Source organism: Epinephelus moara, chromosome 1 (assembly GCF_006386435.1).
Source record: "Epinephelus moara isolate mb chromosome 1, YSFRI_EMoa_1.0, whole genome shotgun sequence".
In the NCBI taxonomy this organism is placed as follows: Eukaryota; Metazoa; Chordata; class Actinopteri; order Perciformes; family Serranidae; genus Epinephelus; species Epinephelus moara.
Window position 1 is genome coordinate 18,022,345 of NC_065506.1, and position 22,357 is coordinate 18,044,701.

Sequence of the window (22,357 nt, forward strand, 5' to 3'; positions counted from 1 at the left end):
TTCTAGAGGTCAACAAAGACATGGGATATATGCAATCAAATATTTGTGCATCCACTGCTTACATACTTCTTACCCTTTGCAGTTTTTGACCATCTTTGTAAATGTTTATCTATTGCCTCCCATTCCAAACATATTAAACACACTCAATGTGCTCCCCATGCCAAAACGCTGGGGGTCACAGACTCCATTTGCTTGTCCAAATAAGATTACTGGCTCGTATCTGGAGTGGTCAACACTAATATTTGCTGCAGTTAAACCGATTACAATATAACCAGCAAACTGCATTCAAATTCAGACACTTCTGACAGTAAGAAAAAGACACTAGAGGTACGTTTATCTCCAACACTCCAGGTGGTTCATGATGCAAATGGAGCCAGTAAACAGCAATAAATGTTTACAACCCACGACTTAAACTTTCCAATATGCTCACAAACAAATGGTTCATCTAACACTCGAAGCACTTTTGGCAGATAATGGCTTTCCCCTTATGGGAGTGAAAGCCAGCTGCACGGGCCCCATCTTGTCCAAAATCAAATCTTAGGCCCTTTTCAGATCAACAGCCCTCATTCTGTTTAAAACGTTGTGACATCTGGAGTCAATGAAGAGAGGGGCCTCCCATTAAAATCCAGGGAGGGGATACAAAAATTAAAAAAAGACTTCCTATTGTCACAGGACTGAAAAACAGTTTTCCAATGTGGATAAAGAAAAACTGGTTTTATTTCAAGGTAAATTTAGGCTGTTAAAAATGTCCTAAATGCTCATAAAGAGGGCTATACTCAGTCCCAGTGGACCCTGCTGATGGCAGACAAAGGAGTGCCATCTCTCCTCTCAACAGGGGGACATATCATAGCTTGACTGTCACGGCTCCCCTGAGTTTTGGCCATTCACTGGAACCAAAAACAGCCTTCCCTCAGCATATTAAAACTCTCTGACATAAATCGCAGTGACATCCTCTTAGACAGACAATGGATTAACGAGCAGAGGAGAGCAAACTCATGAAACTTTTACTCAGAGAGCAGTCCGGGGCTACTTAGCGGCAGGGTGTGTGTGTGTGGGGAGGGAGGGGGTTGAGGTTGGGGTATTGAGTGGGAGTTGTGGTAACCAGGAAGATTGGATTGAGATGTTGACCTATGAGGAAACATGCAGACAAGGGAAGAAAATGTTATTTTCAAAGCACTCCGAGATGGATTTTTGATAAGAGCAGAAGGTCAAGCCAGTAACAAACGTCAGTTGTGTCAAGCTGCTGCGATCTCAAACAGAAACTCAAGGATTTCTCCCTCTCTCTTTTTCATCTATAGCTGTTGGGGGATTTTTTATGCTTTCCGATGCAGCAGATCAGTTGTGTGTTTTGACATGCTTGTAGCAGAATGCCGGGCATCTGCAGGCCATTTCACAGCCAGGCACCAGGTCCATTTATCACCCGCCTGTTTAATCAGTTGGCTGTCACCAAGCCGGGGCCCTCAACCTCTACTAATGCTCATCACATCGCACCTTCCATCAATATGGCTGCTTTATTACCGGTGTTAACATGCTGAATTAGTTAGTACCACAGGTTCTTTGAATTTCAGCTTGGACGTCAGACTGTGTATATTTGCCTCATTTCTCTGTGCTTATGAAAGCCTACAAGCTGCAAAAGAAATTGTCCAATCGTCCAAACTAGAGCGCAGCGCCACACTTCAAAAGACACATTATTTGAGGGCGGTTTCCAGTTGAGAGATCAGGTTCTGCATGCAATATTAACAACATTCAAGAAGTGAATGTCTTTTCTCTACCGGCTGATAATAACCTCTCAGCAATTAATTGAGTGAAAATCAATTTCGGCAGTGTATTCATTGTATTCATTCATTGCAATGTTTTTTTTTTGTTTTTTTTTTCCAGTGGAGGTAAAGATGGCAGGAACAAATCATATCACAGAGTATTTCAGAGAGCAGCTGCCCCGTGATCACAGAAATGTTTGTGAGAGAATCAGACTAAATCTGTGCACACACAGTGAACAGATACAAACTTCTTGAATTAAAGCAGAGATACATGAAGGGAAAGTTGTGCACTTTTTCCATATATGTACTGTATAATATATTCCCTTCCAACAAGTGTTAATGTAAGCTGCTTTACTGATAATAACAATGTTTTTATTGCAACATACACTGACTAAAAGAGGTGCTGGGAGACAAATGTGTTGGCATAACAGGCCAAAGAAAGCAAGAAATTGACTAACACATAGCCCTCCTACAACCACATGATGTTATTGTTACACTAAAACTATACAACCCCTTAATTTGGGAGCTTTAGGGGCGTACCCAAACTGAGTGACCCTAAGTCCCACTCCTCTAAGTTACTGTTGCTAAGCTAGCCAAGCTTGACAAAAAGAGCCATAGTGATGCAGCCAGGTGCTGCAGTGTTTGTAAGATAGACAGCTGACAGCAAGGACCACAGTATGTGATGGAAGGATATACTCACACTGTTAACTTTTATGAACCAGATACAACAAAAAGGGAGAAGTACAGAGGATGATGAGACTATCAGTCAACATTGCTCCTGCACTGCTGGGTATGTGTCCCCTTTTCCTCCTCTGGGGATCTGTAAAGTACTCTATGTATTTATTACTGACAACAGATCATGGTGTTGACCTAATGTTAGTCTCTTGCTGTAGAAAGTTAGATTAGTTTCTTTGGGGTGGTACATTAGTCCACACAGAAAATATGAACAAGGAATGGCAGTCTTGATCTTTTTCTGGCTAAACATAATTCACGTCACCTTAATAATATGCCAGGAGCCAACTTATCTGTCCCCTTTCAAAGCTTTAATGTTATCACAAACATGAGGAGGAAGCTAACCTGACAGTGGTGATCTGACATTAGGCTAACTCCTCTTGATGTAGACAGAGACCACTGATAAACAGAGACGGCCCACTTGAGATTAATTTCCTGTATCTGTGTCACATGGGTTTTACCACTGCTCCTCTACATCAGGAGACTGGCATAGCCCTGGGTCTGTTCATTCCAATGGGAAAAGTAAGCGTGAGTACAGATTATGACTGTTTCCTTCGCTGCATAGTCACTGAAGTAAATATTGGACCCTTTTTTCACAAGCCCTAGCCTTTTAAACATTCTGACACTGAAATAGCTTTCTATTTCAGACACACAAATCAGAAGAAAATTAACTTTGTTCGAGACATGTTTCTGTTTTAGCAACATACTCTCTCAAGATCTGGCAACAACTGATGTGATATTAGACTTAGACATTCAGCTAGATGAGCAGCAAATTTAGAAATATACCGTAAAATTTGTACTGTGTATGGTGTTGCTTTGTTTTGAATCTGATTTCATTGATCCACACAACGTTAACGACACTTCCAAACAAGGTGTGACTACCATGCCTACTTAAGAGTCAGGACGTGCATACCACTTCATACTATTGGTACAGCTAGCTAGTTAGCTAGTGTTTTGCTAACATTAGCTAACTCCAGATGTGACTATAAATGCGTCTGTGAGGATTGTGACAGTCACATCTTTTGACCATTTTCAAAGTTAGGTTTGCTTTTCAACATAGATTAGCATAGCATATCTAAGTATAACAGGAAATAAAAGGAAACGCTTACCGAGGCTCAGCTGTATTTCAAGCTTATTTAACTGTTATTGGAGCACACAGCAAAAAGGGGCGGGACTTAAGAAGGCTAATTGTGTTAGCTTTGTACAGAGCCAGGCTTGCTGTTTTCCTGTTTCCATTCTTTATGCTAAGCTAAGCTAACTAGCTGCTGGCCTTAGCTTCACACTTCCTATACATGAGTGGTGTCAATTTTCTCATCTAACATTTGGCAGAAAATAAATAAGTTGTACCAGGCCTATACCTTTAACAGCAGCATTAACAGACTTTGAGACAAATACAAGTGGCTGTAATGTAATTTATACAAAGTGAGTTCTCTTGAGGGGATGCTTATGAATCATAAAAATAGTTCACGTTCCAGACACATTCATAAAATCTTTTTATACATCTCAAAATCTTCCCATATTTTTGACTTACAGATTAAAATAGATTCTGGATAACTCAATCAGCATCGAGAGACCAGACCCCCAAAATAGCACGGTGACATCACTTAAGATTTCTTCTGAATCCCTCCATTCATATCACAGCTGAGTGTGTTCACGGTGTGCTTACTCACCATTGAGGTAACTAAGATATCATCAGAGGGTGCCAGCTTGCAGACACAGTGTCGCTGAGAAATAAAATACATGCCAGCACTTTGGCAGGCGTCATATTTCAGAGCAAACAGAGCAGGATCAACCTATTTTTCGAGGGTTTAATAGTACTCCAAGGGTGGGGCGATTGATTGGCTGCTTGGTAGGTATATGCCTGCCAAGACACTCCTAAAAGCCCTGACTGTAAACATGCCCCAGATTTACTAAAGCAGCATGAGCCAAGTCACAAGGCACGGGGGCAACGGGGACAAAGGGGTTCGTTTGCAGGCGGGCAGAGAAAGCCCAAAGGAGAGGAGAGTGTAGCGCAGCTGATATTAATCTCACACCGAGCTCTGCTTATCTTACATGCAAGACACACATTTATCCAAAGAAACAAAAAAAAACAAAAAAAAACAAAACACTATCCATCTCTGCCCTCTGCCAGCCAAAGCTACACAACAGCGCACAGCTTCAAGGCTCTGTTTGACGTGATTTGACAATGGACTTGATAGCGGCGCAGGAGCTCCTGACAGAAGCCGACAGGAGCCGCTTCAAGGTCATCGCTGCACTGATCCTTGTGATATTTGGGCAAAGTGATGGTTATTTCATTGTCTGCGACTACTGGCAACCAAGAACTGCTGTAGTATGCCCGCCAAGTCAGCAGTGAAACACTGTTTGTCTGCACATTTAGAGGACAAGGCCTCTGAGAAGGAGGCAGACTGGGTTGGAGGAGCTGGGGCGAAACTTTAAACAGACATACTTCCTTTCCATCCTCGCATGAACGGTTTACTCAGTCTTTATTTAGCTGTCAACAATAAAATCACTTAGGCTACATGAGTGGATCATTATTTTTAAAAAGGTAAGTTCAGGTGCAGTGAGTTAAAACTCTAAAAACCTGATACAGACAAAGACAGAAAGAAATTGGGGCAGAAAAAAACACTTCCTGGACTGTAAATAAAAGCTGACAGCACTGAACCAGTTTCAGAAAGAGTGTGACACCTACAGTATCTGTAGACCAGGCAATACGGCTCACAGATGTGTTGTGTTGTTTGTAACAACTGAGATGATGATGTGGCTTTGCTGCAATTTTGTGTGTACAGTATATGCTGTATTATGCTCGTACTTGGATGCCAGTGTGTACACATCATACTGGGAGACATCTGCACCTCGCAGATAATAACCAGAGCCTGACAGTGTGTAAGTCCAGTGTTTGCTGTGTGTGAGGATTACTGTATGCAGCACAAAAAGGTGTAAATGGTGCCACATGGTTACATGTGCAGGCTCAGAATCAGGGCAACAACAGAAAACCTTGAAATGGCTGAATATTTGTTGTAAACGCCAAATTGTTGTGTGTACTGTACAAACCCTGTAATACTGGAAAATGCCCCCCTCATCCTATGAAGGAAAAAACAACATCTCCCAGACACACCGAGGATGAGGCCCGTGCATAAACCGCTGCATACCTCTAAAAGCAGAGAACAAGGGGCTGACACAGACATGATGCTCTGCTCTGTAATTATTGGCTCTTAGGTGTCATCCTGATGCACTCTGGATTGGCACGCACCCACCCAACACTCAAAGCGGCAGAGCGATGGAGCGCAGTGGTCTATCACGGCTGAAAGCTTACAAAATCCTGGATATTAGCTCGGTGAGACAGAGAGAGACACTCTATGTGGTATCTGAGTGGGTTATTCAAACACAGGCTAAAGCACAGAGAGAGGGAGACAGATAGTTGGTATAATTTCCTCACACACACAATTCAAAATAGACGTGCCTGTGCTTGTCATGTGTGGGATGCCTCTTCAACCTCTCTTTTCTCCATCCTCCTCCTACCCTCTCTCACAGTCGATGCCACTGGAATCAGATTCAGATTTCTAAGAAATGCTTTTTTTTTTTTTTTTGCTTTTAAAAATTCTGCCAACTTCCACCCAGCTTTCCTAAAACAAAAACTATCATTGCAAAGTGTTACTGGGGTTTAAGTTATAATGAATTAATTTTATAAAGCAAACCCTGTTCTTTCATTAATAGCCAGCATTTTTTCAGCTATAACTCTTGACTGTATTTACAATCTGTAATTACCTCTCTATATGGTAGAGTTTATTGTTAGTGGCGGAGTCCGCCATCTCCACAATGCATTCGCACATGTGAGGGATTCACAGGAAATGATGCATGTAATCCAGCACTATTGTTTGCAATGCTGCCGAATCAAAGCTGTATTAAGTTACTGCTAATGTACACTCAACATTTTCTACACAAAGTGGCTTTTATTGTGAAGTAGTCACAGGAAGTGCAATGAAATGTGTCAATGAGTTCGACACCGCCAACAATCACTTGTCAAAAACTTCTGTATTTTTTTAACAGATACACTTTTCTGTTGTAACTTTAATGACGTATTGGAAAGCTCCTGACTTTCCACATCTTAATGCACTTCCACTACTCCCAGTGTTTTCTTTATTTTATTACTTAGTTATGCCCTTACTCACACAAAAAAAATACACAGGCACAACAAGAAAGATTGGCTTGATGAATGACACGGCTCGGCCAAGTGGACTCGTAGAGAGAGAGAGAAAAAAAAAAGAGGCATTTGGATTGGCACCGCAAACATCCAAATCCAGCTGGCTTGCACATGGCTGCAGATGGTTTCTGCTACAGCTAGAATCCCATCAAAGTACACTTCGATACATCTCTTCTGCCATTTTCTAGCTTGTGCACTTGTCGATTTTTAGGGCACCAGCGGTGCTGTGTTCAGTTTACTAAGTGCACTCACTTTGGACTGGCATGTGTTGAAGGTCTTTAAGTGCTACCAGCATGCAGACACAACGCTCCTCCCTGCATGTGTGTGTGTGTGTGTGTGTGTGTGTGTGTCTCTGGAGGGGCCCTTGATGAGAAGAGCAGGCAGGAGTCGCACACAGTCTCCTGCTCTCTACTCATCCCACCAAGACGTCAAGTAGTGCAGATGAGAAGTGGTCAAGCACATTGGTTTTACGCTCCTTGCTAATGGCTTNACACACACACACACACACACACACACACACACACACACACACACACACACACACACACACACACACACACACGGTCACATCTATTTCCTGTTGTCATGCTGCTATCAGGAGCCTGGTGAGCTCAGAACCTCCACACCTGCCACATTAGCCTCCATACGGGTTCATACGGGTTATCATGCCCTGACATAATCTGAAAAAAATCTATCTCCTCCAACAGGTGTCATTTATATTGATTAGGATGATGCTTCCTATCATGAATCCATGAGTGCTACACCTACATGCCCAGCAGACTGTCAGTTTTCGCGACTGATCAAGTCAAATAAGAAATGAAGCCATTTTATTTTCAAATCACACAGGTAGGATTTCTATAAAACCAGACACTGTAACAGAACCCTTGAGCTCAGTCTATATAACATATAGTCAGCCAGGCCTCACGGGGGGACACACCTCGCTCTCTTTTTCTTACATACACCCACAAGTAGGAATATAAGAGGCATGTGGAGCACATTAACATACTGGAACTGAATCAGGAAAGTTCTGACTTTTAATGAAAGATACTTGAGACGACTGCTTTTAACCGTTTCAGTTCTGCCTCAAATCAGATGGTAAAACCTGAAGTGCTTCTTTAGCACATGCCTATTCCTGAAGTGCGTTGCTGTTTGTAGATAATAATCTTGTACGGTACTTAGGGTTGCAGCTGTATGCCAGTTCCAAGGAATACCATGGTCTGAAAATTGACAGTTATCATAACATGTACATTTGTGTAGCTATCCGAGCTGGCAAAAATGGTTGTAAAAGTGTAAAAGATATCTAAATCTCAGCTTATCTTTTTAAAGAGCAGCATCAATTATTATGACTATTTTGATTTTCATAGAAACCAAACAAAACGTTTTTCTTTGACAGCAATGTGGATACTGAAGTGTGACCAAAAGCATGTTTGTGTCAGATGATAAAATCTTATGTTGTGTGACCAGATAAACCAAATAATTCCTACATGCTTCGTAACCCTATGAAAAGTTAATCTCAGTCCATCGTAAAATGGTATGACAGTAACTGTGAAGCTATGAAACTATGAACTATAAAAATCTCTGCTGCAAGATATTAATAGTGATGAGGCAAACCACATTTTAGCTTTGGATAAATCTACACTGCATCCTAGCAATCCAAAAAAAAAAAAAAAAAAAAAAAAAAAAAACCACTTGATGACCCTCTTTAACCTCACATTCCTCTCTGTCCGTCTTAATCAACAACTACACCATTATTCCTCGCTGCTCGCCATTGTCTTCAAATCAAATGTTCCTGATCGAAATCTGCAAAGACTGAACTTTTCTGTACATTCCCTGGAGCGTGCAAGTGATGAAGCCATTAAAGCATCTGAAACAGACGGATTTGATGTGCTGTAATTATGTCCCATTGTTGCGGCTGTTATGGCGTTATATGCAGGCACTTGTGAGTGCCACCTCTGCTGGAAGCCACAGACTGCTTTTCTTTCAGGATCAGTGGGCGTGTCCTTGCTGGGTTTTAGGTGGGCATCGGAGCATGTCACGAGCATTTGGCCTGACCCCCCCTCTCTCCGGCCCTCCTCTGTTTCTGCACTGCGATCCACACACTGCCAAGGTCACTGGATTAGCATGCATGAGAGAAAGCGCACAATATTCGGTGAACATAAACCAAACGTAAACGTGAAAGGACACTGAGTACACTGAGCATACACAGCATGCCTGGTAGCTCCGCCTAAAGGGGCAATTTGATTTGCTTTTTACTGGCAGCCTGTGGGAATGTATTAGGACCAAAAATGTTCCCTTCTGATTTGAATATATACTTTGTGAAATATACCTTGTTATACATTCAGTACATCACATACAAACCTTCAGTGGTAACTGACAGAGTCTCTGGATGTCGACTTGTAAAACTGAGGGTTTGAATTCTGGCTTCCATGAGTCCTGTTGTGTAACTTCTTCTCTCTTTTAGGTAACCTGTCACTATGTCAATTATTACATAATTATATGAATTAAATATCTGATTAAATCAATATAACCAGCAAAAAGACTCAAATCAACGATTATTCTTTATGACGTTCATGGGGAAAAGGACATGCAGCATATACAGGATCAAAAAAGTCATGCTGCATCTAACCCCAAACATTTCAAGAAAACTTACATATAAATATTTGGAGGAAGAAGTCGTTCTGAAAACACTGAGATAAACTGATCACCACTTAATGAGATTAAATAGACAATTAAACTATACTGGGGTTGGTGAAGCAGAAAATTAGATAAACACTGACATTTTGGGAAATACACTTTCTGGCCAAGTCTTACATAAGCTTGATATCTCGTGTTTGTATCATAGACTGTATAATAAAGATGGATCACATAACAGCTCCCCAAAAAGTGAAGTCAAAACATCTCGAATGCCCCCCTGGTGACTGGCTGCAGTATAGGTCATAAAGCCTGCCTCCTCCATGTTAGCGGATAAGACATGGGCCAAACTAAAAGATCAAAATACATGTCAAATACATTTTCTGTAATTTTAGGTAGTTCTTAGAACACAGATGCATGTTCAAGTGTTTGTTTTTCTGATAAGTTTGGCTGTGATTAGTTATTTGCTGCTATAAAAAGGGGGTTTGACGAGGTGATTGATAGCTGCGTGTGCCAGTCAGTGTGCTTTCTATCAATGGGGCTGCGCATGACTGGTTGGATGGGTAATTGGAGCCGGAGCCTGCACAGTAGTGATCTCCACAGTATTGAGTTGTCACACAAATGATGTCACACAAGATGGCAGCGGCCGTATCGGGATATTTTGGCTTAATTTTTGAACAGTGAGAGGAGACAGAAACATGTGGAAACGTCCATCTTTATGTACAGTCTATGGTCTGTTTGGTAAATATAAAGCTACAGCTGACAGCCTGTTAGCTTAGCTTAGCCTATCTTGGTCCAAAGGTAACAAACCCACCTATCATCCTATTTGCATCTGCATTTATTAGATATTCACCCTCTGTTAGCGTTTTATATCCAACCTTCTGTGCATTAAATCTGTATTTGCATTGGTATCTGTATATATATCTTCAGTTGCATTTCTATCTCCTGCAAAGTTCACTAATTAAGATGTTACAGCCATACAAATACAGAACTGAAAAAATCTCATACACTGATTTTGTTGCCTTCAGATAGAGACAGATATCTGTTCCTCTCTGTTTCAAGTCTTCATGCTAAGCTAAGCTAACCAGCTGCTGGCTGTAGGTTCATATTCAACAGACAGATTTGACAATGATCCATCATCTCATCTAACTCAAGGCAAGAAAGCAAATAAGCATATTTCAAAAATGTCAAACTGTTTCTTTAAGAGGAACCAGAATCACATCAAAAACAGTGCGACACACAATACAGTTCATGCACTGGAGCCAGACAAAAAAAAAAGCTCAGGGAGGCTGCCAAACGGCCTAACCAGCTGATTAATCTAAACTGTTCTTATTAAGTGCAGAACTTGAATTTCTCCTTCTTGATCCAAGTGAAAGAAAAAGAAAAGAGGAAAAATAAATCATCTCCTCAGCGCATATCTGGATAAAGACACTAACATCCTGTCTGAGAAGTTTCTGATAACTAACAGCGATACACGCCGCATGCCTAACCGAAGCTTGCTGCTCCGAGTCCCATGATCCTTTGTGCTGTCTCTCTGCACAAGAGCCATAATGAAAAACAGACAAGGCTCTCCCACTGCAGCGACCACAAAAACCTCCACTCACTACACATGAGAGATTAGCCTGCTCATTAGGAGAGAAGGAAGGAGCTAGAGGAAAGGGAAGGAGGACAAAAAGAAAAAGGGACGCCTTTTCAGGGAAAAGGCCATGTTGAGGCAAGGGTCCTCTCTCGAGAAAACAGCCCGGGTCCCCCCTTTTCTTACAGACTCTACAGACCAGAATGGAGGTTTAAAACGGTGACCTGCTTTACATGATTTGCATCAATGGTGCGGGTTGAATTGAGGCTACTTTATATACCAAACGTTTAGAATGTCAGCGATGCTGCAGACCCTGTTTATGCAAAGCTGTACTCTTAATGAATAGGTTACAATCGGTGTCGGTGACGTTTAAATAAGATTTTCTACACCGCATTATCAGCTGAAAAGCATGTTGTCTCACACTACTACTTATGTTCTCCAGTTGAGAGAATCTTAGTCACTAACTGCTGCCGTCAAAATACATGAAATTTAGATTATGAATGCTGAGAGGAGCAAAGCAGAGCGGGGGAGAAAAAAGAGAAACATCAGTGGCTTGCAAAACACTCAGTTGCTGGGAACCAGCTTTGGGCCAATTTAATCCATTTAGTTCTTTGAGAAACAAGTTAAATGGCTCAAGTATGTGAAAGGTTGTTCTTGGGTATGAGCGATGCCAATTTGAGATGGTGCATGTGAATTACCGCATGACGCCTTACTGAGTTGGCTGAGGAGTGAGGAAAACAAGCATCAGATTGTTGTTTTCAGTGGGAGGAAACTTCAAATTCAGACAGGTAGTGTTTACAGGAGCCAACACACCCCGACATCCATATAAGCCTGTACTTTGGTTGTTGCTGGATTGGCATATTTGCCTGTATGAGCAATGTTGCAAAACAGAGAAGAGAGCAGGATAAAAATATATCGCAGGAGCCGAGGGAGCTCATTTTAAGAATTAAGATGTGAACTGTCCTTTTACAACAGCTTCAACACAGGATGTTAAAAAAAACAAGTGGCAATACTTCCCTGAGAAGCAGTCAATTTCCCCCTGTGAGCCGAATCCAAACAGCACCCTTATTTCCTCTCATTTGTCATAAGCTCCCATAATGCATCAATCAATCACCAAAAGCTGTTAGCTGAGCAAACAGTGAAAAACAGGCACCATGTTTTTATATTATAAAAGCTTAATCCACGGTTATTATAATAAGAGGAGTGCTGTGGTGTGCGTGGAGTAATAACATGCAAAGATGAAGTCAGGTGCAGAAAGGTCTTCCATTCAATCAGTGGATTCGCCAGGAGAGACATTAAGTTTGTATTTGTGAGATAAATTGCTGCATCCAGCTGCACAATACCAGGAGGTCAATTAGTAACCAAAAGGGAGGGAGAGTCTTGCGCTTCTGAAGGTACGAAGGCAGACTATATATGCAGCAGAGTACTTGCTGGGCCCTGAATTGTATCTTTCACCTCAGTAACACTCGGAGGAGTCACATGTAATGCCATGCATATTTCACCCCATTGTTCTGTCAAGGCTCAGGGTGAAAAAAACTACACACACAGTGAAGTCAGTGCAGAGTGACATCTCATCTTAAAGAAGACCTTCAGGGAGGAAACTTATAATTGCATGTATTTACGAGAAGTGAAGTTGGTGTTTCAGGCTTCTTCAAGTTGGCACATGTAGACCAACATGTGAGCCCGCAGGCACTTATGGTTTCTGACATGTCTGCGTTAACACACTGCCACAAAAGCTGCTTTGCTACACACTTGTTACCAGCAGGGACAGTAATGTTTTCACTTGGTGAGTCCGTGTGTGTGTCATGGTGGCAAAATGTGGTCCTGGAGACATCCATTGCAGCAGGAACTTTGCCTGATACCAGACTGAATTATCGATGTGTTACTGTGATACTCCGATTCCATCTTTAGTCTGACAATTGTTTCTACTCTAACCTATTTCCATGGGGGAGGGGGATTCAATTTTTCCTAACCAATCACTAAAGACCAAAATATCTGCCTGAATCTAGTACAAAGTGATCTGTAGCCATGTGAACATACTTGTTTTGCTGGGACTTTAAGAGAAGAGCAGAGCAAAGTAAAAACAAACTTTGATGTCTGGCGATATTGAAAAGATATGTTGATTTAGAACAGCCTTGATAGTGGCGTCTATCTTGTCTATAGCACTCGCCATTGTTGTTATTACTACTCATTGGTTCCGGCACACTGCTTGACAAAACTTGACAAAAGCTGACAATGGTGTCAGTCCTGCCCATGGTGCTCCACTGAGGTTAGCATCCTTCAAATGCTTCACAGTGGATGTGCTAGTCAAAAATTGGGATTTTTTAACATACCGTAAAACTTCAATTAAAAGTCTAGTCCCAATTAAACACCTTGTCTTTTTTACTAGACCTGCGTGGCTTAACATTTTGACAAATAAAAGCCTGTCTCAATTAGAGGCCTGGTCTGGTTGCCAAGCAGTTCATTTTTTTCATCTTCAGATGTATAAAACCAAGTTGGTGGCTACCTCAAATTATGTGTTCATTCCTCAATTACCCTGTAAGTTATTCATGTTCCTTTGGTCCGTAAGGGTCCTCAGATCAAAACAAATCAAAATGGTTTTTCATAAAAATGAATCCAAGTTGTGAGTACTGTTTTAACACGGATAAAGTGGTGTTATGTCAGTATGCTGGGTGCCTAATTTTTATGCAAGTAATATTCACACTGGTTTAAATAAACAATTTGTATTTCCCATCTCTGCTGAGCAGCAGTTTGCTGTGAAAGGAATTAAGGCCTGTACATGCCTGTACCAAATATAGGCCTGCTGATTTCAGTGATTTAAGCAAATAATGTCTCAGGCTATTAACTGAAGTTTTACGGTATTCTGTAGCCCCACAAAATAATATAGTATAAGATGCTGCTGGCCTTGGACATGATGTTGTGTTGTGTTACTACTGTAGGTTGTAAGATAGCTGGAGAGGCTGATGTTTGCAGTTTACATTGGAGGGGATTAAGACAGTCTTAAATCCATTCCTCACATTTTTGCTCTTGCATTTTTGTTTATGGAAGGATAAAATTCACCATCATCCAATTTATTTATATGCCGAGTATCGCTCTCACTGCAGCCCCACGCACTTCACTTCAGCATGTTGAGCAATCAAAAAGCAAGACAAACCTGCTGTGCCATGTTACAGTTGCAAAGCTATATTAAACAATTGCTTTTTGGGGGAGGAGTTTAGTGAACACTGCAGTGTCTCTTGCAATGCTTACATTAGTCATGAGAAAAATGCGTAGGGTAATTATTTCGACTTACTGTAAGGGAAACTGATGCGAGGTGTGACATCATCCTCAGTGGCCACTAGTGATTGGAGGCAGCAAGCCAATAGCAGCGCAGCAGCCAGAAGACAGTGGACAGTCGCAGCGAATGTCCACATGGTTGCCTGATCCTCTCACACAGACATACACAAATGCACAGCGTTTGTTTTAAGATTCCTTGGAACTCATTAAGCTCCTCTTGACTCTGCAGAGCTTTATTTTCTCACTCCCATCTTCCTGCAGGCTGAGGGGGAGTGAACGTGTCCTTGACTTGATTCTTGTACTCCCAGTGGTCCTTACACACGGTTAGCAGACTCTTAGCACAGAGAAGAGGAATCCTTTCTGGATTAAAGGCTGCTTGTTGTCATCTACTCATAGTGCTCTTCGATGGATCAGCACTAAGCTCCGACCACTGGCCATTTAGTAAAAGTCATTTTAGATCTGTGGGGAGAAGAGAGAGAAGTCATTTCTTGATGTTTGATCCAAGAGCATGTTAAAAAAAAAGTTAAAACACAAGCTAAAATAACAGATCCATATCCAACTTCTGACGCTATAATCAAGAACAAAAGCAACAGAACTGATACACTTGGCTGCAGTTCATTCTGGGGGATGGTGTGGGTTTTACTGCAAACAACCAATCGCAAATTTAAGACTTAAGGTGTTCATCACGAGAAAATCACCCACGTCATCCCTCTCTTTCTGGAGACTTTAATATTTAACTGTAGCACACTGGTGGCTTCAGCTAAAGCCTTGATGACACAAACAAACATTTATGCTTCTACTGTTTACTCTTTCACCACACTGCCAAAGAAAAACTCAACTAAATAGACCATTCAGACCACCAGCCGGCTAACACGGACACACACATCATGTGGTATCTTAAAGGGTTTTACAAACTTTAAAGTCTAAGTGAATCAATTTGCACAGCAACCCACAAAGTTTCTCTGCAAGATAAAACGCATGTTGGATTCCTTTTTAATCCCTGTATTTAATTATGCTGTCATCAACAATCGGTGAGAGATCCCAGAGAAGATAATATGGCAGCTTGGCTTTAATTTTGTGGCTATGTGGGGAAATAAATGAAAGAACAGTGACTCCCAAGACAACTCTGTAATTTGACTCAAGAGGCGCAATGAACACATCTGCTCTCTGACTTTTATTGGCCTCAGTGTAAATGTGCAGATAAGGTGCCGGTTATATAGATGTATGAGATTTTTTTTACTTGGTAGTGAGTCTGCTTTCTTGAAACACATGTAAAACAGGGAAAACTTCGGTGAGCTTCATGCCTTTTTGCTAAACAAACATATGACATAAGCTGTGCAGCTCTATGATTAAAATAAGCAGAAAATTGTGTTTAAGGAGCTCTTAAAAGGTTCAGCGTGTAGGATTTAGGGGCATCTATTAGCAGACACTGTAAATAATATTTATAACTATCTTTTCATGAGTTTAGAATCACCTGATTGAGTAGAATGGGCTATTTATATCTACATACACAGCGGGTCCTCATCACTGATTTCAATAATAACTGGATATTGGATGGCAAGATGGCACACATTTATTCCAATGGAGTTGCTCGCCTGGCACATATGCCAAAAATATTTCTAGCTTCCTGGTTTACATCCACGATATACAACCCATTGAATATATGCAGTGATGTTTCTTCCTCTGGCTCCACCAGGAAGTTCCTGCTTGGCTCATCGACTTTACATGGTGATGAAGACACGGAGGTTTAAATCGTTTTTCTCTGCTCTAGGAAAGTTTTACAAATATTAAACCTCCATGGATCAAAAATTCATAATGAAAGGAGTCATAATTGACCTTGTTTATAGATCGAGATGTCCTATCAACAGTTTTACAGACATCTCTGTCATAATTGTGGCTTATTGGGAAAATACTTTTTCGGCCGCTGCAATACCGCAAGTGGCCACTGGTAAAAACTGGCTGCAAGGCTGAGAATTTGAAAATCATAGGACAGTGAAGGAATAGCCCGCCTTACTCTGCCTCTGATTGGCTTATCATGACATTCCTAACCTAACCCTAACCAATCTCACTCCTCTTGCCTAAGCCTAACCAATCTAACCAACAAGGGCAACAAGTACCAGCCAATCACAGGGAGTGTAGAGCAGGTCATTCCTTCACTATTTTAGGATTTGCAAACTTGCTTCCTGAAGGCCTAATCATTTTCCACAGAGTCCGCCACGTAACTTGTACGATAGCCCAGAGCAGACAAATCAAACACCAGCTCTAAATTCACGTCATTCTTATTTTTGCATTGTTCACCACAGTTCTTCTACACACTTAGCACACAAAGAAGTTTTAGTTCTGCAACCTCACAGCTAGATGCCACTTAATCCTACACACTGAACCATTAAAACTGCACTGCCATCCCCAGAGCCGCCTCTGTGCCTAAAAATACTTCATACACATGGAACAGGTGCAGTGAAATATTTGGCATGGCCTTCAAAACCTAAACATGAGGAGTGCAAACTATACCATACTACTTAACCAACATCTAAGAGTTCAGACACCTCAGTCAGTGAACACAGCAGAGTCTGATCCTGTGATACAACACAACCCACCACTCCTTATTGCTCAACAGCACTGGATGTCTCCCCCCTGAGCTCCCACATAGGTGGTGACGTTTAGAGAGTAAACACTGGAGAGCACATGGCGTCTCTGTTTGAGAGCTTGCGTCACTGCAACAACTCCCACGGGACCTCATTCAAATATTTACGGTAGCTAATAAATCCAAGACGACGGGTCAGTTAGTGGCCCCAGGTCGTCTGCTGAGACAATGCCTTGCTGGGGAATACCATTTTAAACATCTGATCAACCTGGTCATATGACGACAGAATGCAGGGTAAACTGAGATTTACAACCCTGTCTTCCTGCTACCTGCAGTGCCAGACTACAGACGGACTAGTTGGCTAACTCACCTACTGACTGGCACCGTGCAAAATTAGCAGCTTGCTGATTGAATGGCTTGTTGAGTTGATGGCTGGAGGCAGACAGATTGTAGTTCACTGGCAAGCTGTCCATCTTGCATAATGACTGGGTGAGTGGCAGTTCTGTAGGTAAGAGGAGGGTCATCTGTCTCACCTTTGCAATGACAAGACAGATTACACTAGTTTAACTGAGGAAAACCTTTTCCCTTTATCTCTCCATCTGTGCCTTGCTGTCACACCCTTCTCTCTGTCCGTCCCCTGGGTCTCAACCAATGGACCAATATGTCCATGTCACTCTTCACTTCACTACCAGCCTGCTTTGGTCCTTGCTGCTACACTGAAGCAAGCTGAGTGGGAGGCAGAAAGACCTGTCCATGATCCCGTAACATCTCTCTCCTCCTCGACTGGTCCCTCTCATGCCTGCTGAGACTGCAACAACAAGCATGGCAGCCCTGCGTGTGTCGCACGCCCCAGGTCTCCATGTTCCCAGGGCTTATCCTTGTGTGACTCCAGAGGTCTTTGAAATTTTAATGAAAAGAGAGGGGTGCTGTTAGGAGGGTTTCCTGGCACTCTGATAAATTAGGAAACTTTTTGGCCAATTCTGTGGGGCAGTAATGCATACATAAAAGTCTCAACAGTCTTGCATTGACCTTTCAGTGTCCAAGAAAGTTGTTGGCGGTCGCCATGCACAGTCACATTGTCTAGAAGAGAGGCTATAAATGGACACTATGGAGACCAGATCACAGGTGATAAGTGGTGGGCAAATGCCCTAAGAGTGTTTAAGACCTGAAGAAATGGCAAACACAACACAACAGTCGGCTTTCTTCGCCACTAGTTCTTTGATGTAGGTTTGGTGTGTCTGGGCCTTAAGTCTGACAAAAAGTTAATGAAATCTTTGTTCCTCTTCCTCATTTTATTCTTTGTAGTCTCCTATATTTGAACACTTCTCTCAGGTGCCTTCTCACAAAAAAGTTATACATTGAGACAAAAAGAAAAAGTTGGTGTGCTCACTCATGAATGAGTTGAGTCAATATGAAGAGGCCCCCGCAGCAGACTCAGAAACTTATGGTATTTGGAGAATCCAAAAAACAGTATGACTCATGGGTGTGATGCCTACAGTGTTCATGTAACGGAGGCCAGCACCTCAGGAGGACAAGATGGATGCTCACTGCAAAGGCAGATCTGCTGAGGCTTAGCAAGGGCATAACTTAAACTGTATCAATGTTGCTCTTGTTCTGTTTTCTTTTACATTTTTTTGCTTGAACACCATGTCAAGAGTACATGCATTTTAGTCTAATTAATCATGTAGTGTCCTAATCCATCCTGAAGAACAATGAGGCATGGATCTGAAGAGAAAGTATTAAATATTAATAAGCATTAAATCATATTTGACAGCAAGTACTCGACCAAAGAAAGTGATCTTATTAGAAGCAACAATTACAGGACTTATAGGATTAGAGCTCTGTTCAACTGGAGCTGTTACAGTACAGGCGACCCACTATGCTCAGTGCCACAGGACCCATCTGCTCATCTAGGAGAAGGTCTGCTGCTCCTTGTATCCATGAAGGGTATATCTGGTGCCATATTGCTTAAGGCTACAGATTCATTAACCTTTCGAACCTCCCTCGAGGCTCCCTATTAATACCTGCATCTGTTCAGAGAGAGAAAGGATGTGACAGACACATTGGACGATACACTCCGCCAGGTCATGGCAAGTTCACTGAGTAGGGAGCAACATGAATGCTAACCATTTGGCTAGCTTTGTGTAAACGACTGGGCTTTGTGCTTGGCGACCAGATCCCAATAACTCATCCCCTCAAAGTGACTTGTCTCTCATTTAGTCTTTGGCACAGACTGAGGCACTTATGGAGATAATCAGCAGCCGGTCAGGACCCTGTGATGAGAGCACTATCACAGAGCTCGACATGAGGCTAGATTAGGCCGACGTCCAATCCATTAACAGTATCATGAGTACATCTAAGTCCAAAGTGGAAGAGAACTATAAAAGTATTAGCATTTAATTGCACAGCTGCAATCAAATTTGAAACTTTAGTGTCTCAGTTTTTTGCCAGGTTTAAGGGTGACTTTTTAGGACTAAAAATACATCAAAAACTGCTCCAAACAAAAACAAAAAAGACAAAACAACAGGTTTAATCGTTTTCGTAGGGTCAAACACTTGTCCTTGTCTGGCAATAATATCAAAGTGGATTTTTTTCCACGTCTGACCCTTATAACAACATGCGTGCAGGTCACTATTCAGGAAGATTTATGGAGCTATTATGTTGGGCAGAAAAGACCTCAGTAGGTGACTGACAAGGCAGAGACTCCTTGCTGTGTCTGCCACCATAACTCTTACTTATAGCAGTCCGCTCAGCTGAGTGGGCGGTGCATGACTGGCTTAAAGTCAAGGGGATGGAAGGGGGGAGGGTAAACCATTTCCACCAAAAATCAATGGTTGGCTATTCCATAACTTTGACATGTTTGTTCACTGATGACTATGAACAAGCTGAAAAGCTATTAACTGTTATCTAAGGTATAATTCAATAACATTTGTTTGCTGATGTCCCTGTCTGTTCACTTTGTCCAAAGTTCAGCTCTTGTGCTGAATTTGTTTGGATTTACTTGTACATAATATATTAAAAGCAATGTTTGCCACAACACTACTTTTGTTACTTAGCCCAGGCTAGCATTAAGCGGGATTTATACTTGTGCGGCAGACCCTTCGCCTACGCTGTTGTAAGCATTATACAGCTGTGGTGTGTCTGTGTCACTCTGCAGTTATACTTCCAAAACACTAGTTGGCGTGGAGTTTCTCTGAAGTGCTGTAAAGTTTAGTTGATTTAAAACTAGGGCTGCAACTAACGATTGTTTTCATTGTCGACTAATCTGTCAATTATTTCTTGGATTAGTCGACTAATCATTTTATCGAAAAATGTCTTAAAATGTTGAAAAATGACGGTCTGTCTCTCCCAAACCCCAAAATTATGTCATCTAATGTCTTGTTTTGTAATCACACCAAAGGGTTTTAGTTCACCGTCATGGGAGAGTGTGTAAAGCTGCCAATATCTGAATGAAAGAAGCTGCAATAAGAGTATTCTGGGGTACTTTTATAGTACTTCTCTATGAAACCGATAAGTCCACTACTAAAATAGTCACTGATTATTTTAATAGTTGATTAGACATCTGTTGTCGAATAATCGTTGCAGCCCTATTCAAAACACACCCAAAACACCCATCAAACATGTCTTAATAGAGACAATGTCAAACACAAGTACACAAATTGGCTTCACTATAACTCACAGCATTCACAGACAAAGCACTTGTTTTTCTCTGGACACATTTTCCACACAAAAACAACATGCTAACATTATTAGCACAAGCCTATGGCATTTTGTATAGATTAGCCTAGCAGCTAGCGATCTTTTCCTCTTCTCACATAAAACCAGGGACAACAGCAACATTTACCAAAGGCAACGTTACAAAATTCAACTCTATTACAACCCACAAGGTTCACTGACAAGCAACTGTCTTATACTAAACACGTTTTCCAAACAAATATAACATGCTAACATTATTAGCACAAGCCTATGGCATTTTACATTGTATAAATTAGCCCAGCGATGAGCAGAGATTTCTTCTGCTCATATGAAGCCAGGATAAATGACGTACAAGACTCAAAGTGCTATTTTTGTGGAGGCTTTATTATATACACAATTTATTGTATCTTATCTGTGAAATGAAATTAAATTAAAGCTTTGTTTCCACTGAGAGAAATGGATTCAGCCTACAGAAATAAAAAGGAGGTCTGCGTCGACTAAGCCTCTTAACCTACGCCGTCAATTCAATGCACAAGTATAAATTCCGCCTTACATTTTGGAGGTATTCCACCGTCCTGTTCACAGTCCATCTGATAAATAACTAATAAATAGATGACTTAGAACAAAAGCTGGTGCTCTTACTTTGTAAACTTATTTGAACTTTTTTGATCCCAAACCTTTTAAGTGGATTCCTGGGTCAGGGCTGAGAGGTAAAGTACAGTTATTTCCATACTGTCTATGAAATACAGCACTATGCGAAGTACTTTGTGTAAACATGGGGTACCACATTTCCTCTCATCCAGCCCACCTGGGAACGGGACAGGATGGAGTAAAGAGGAAGGTTTCAGCTGAGCAGACTGCTCCCAGCACCAAAAAAAGCAGACTCCTAAATAAATCACAACTGGGTTAAAAATAAACCATAACTGTAAAATCTTGAGCACGTCTACACCGGTGCTACAATGTCTCATTGCTTTCTTAGGAATGTACAGCAGCTTACAGGTAATGCTCGTCTATCAGAAACAAATCTCAAGGATATCCTCTCACAGAGGCCTTTGAGTAGTTTTTAATATGGACAACCTCGTCATAACAAGCCGGACACAAAACAGGCCTTACAAAAACATCTTTCCATACCGATATTGTTCGGATTTTGCTTCTTAAAAGGAAATTCATACCGAACAGGAAATTAAATACTAAAAGTAAACATTTAAGAGATTTTTTAAAATGTCAATACAAGGAATCAATAGGACAGCAATGATTAAAAATGAGCAGCAGCTTCCTTTCTGCTTTCAGTTTTTCTCCTAAGTTACAGGAAACACACATACACATACACACACACACACACACACACACACAATAAAACCAGAGAGAGAAAAATGCTCTTATGTTGTCTGTCCAATATCATTCCTACCCTGCAGGTAGAAACCGACCGAGGCCTCTGTGTCAGTGCACAACAGAAGAGACTTTAACCTGGAATAAAATAAAACCCGTTTTGCACGCTCCAACTTTTAGGTCTATAATATGGGACAGCTGTACACTGAAGATTCGGGATCCTGGTGCCTTAAGGCAAACTCCATGTGAAAAGAAACAAATTTGTACAAATGCCACAAAAAATAAAATAAATACGAAAAAAATAAACAGATCTGACTGCTAATCAAGAGCCATTAATTTAACGTATCCCTCTCCAGTTCCTCTATGCAAATGTGTTTCTCTTAATGATAGCAAGCAGCTGATAATGTAAACGCTGCAACACGGTACATCGACTCGGCACTCAGCACCAATCCTTTACTATAAGAAGAAAGAAAACATATCTCAACAAAACTACTTGTCTGGTCTCAGACTCACTTTGTGTTTTGATGCAAATAAAACTGACAAATTTCTTAACCTTTTATTTTGTTAAAACCCCC

The 22,357-nt window shown here is 41.4% G+C and overlaps 1 protein-coding gene across 2 annotated transcripts in view; it reads right to left on the reverse strand.

Moving 5' to 3' along the window:
• Positions 1 to 22,357, reverse strand: part of LOC126390183 (semaphorin-4B-like) — a 73,656-nt gene that overhangs the window by 28,102 nt on the left and 23,197 nt on the right. For both annotated transcript variants that reach the window (XM_050044370.1, XM_050044361.1), the window contains exon 2: positions 14,190 to 14,632. In XM_050044370.1, the coding sequence (XP_049900327.1) occupies positions 14,190 to 14,310 (121 nt within the window). In that variant the 5' untranslated portion in view covers positions 14,311 to 14,632. The remainder of the gene's footprint in view (positions 1 to 14,189; positions 14,633 to 22,357) is intronic.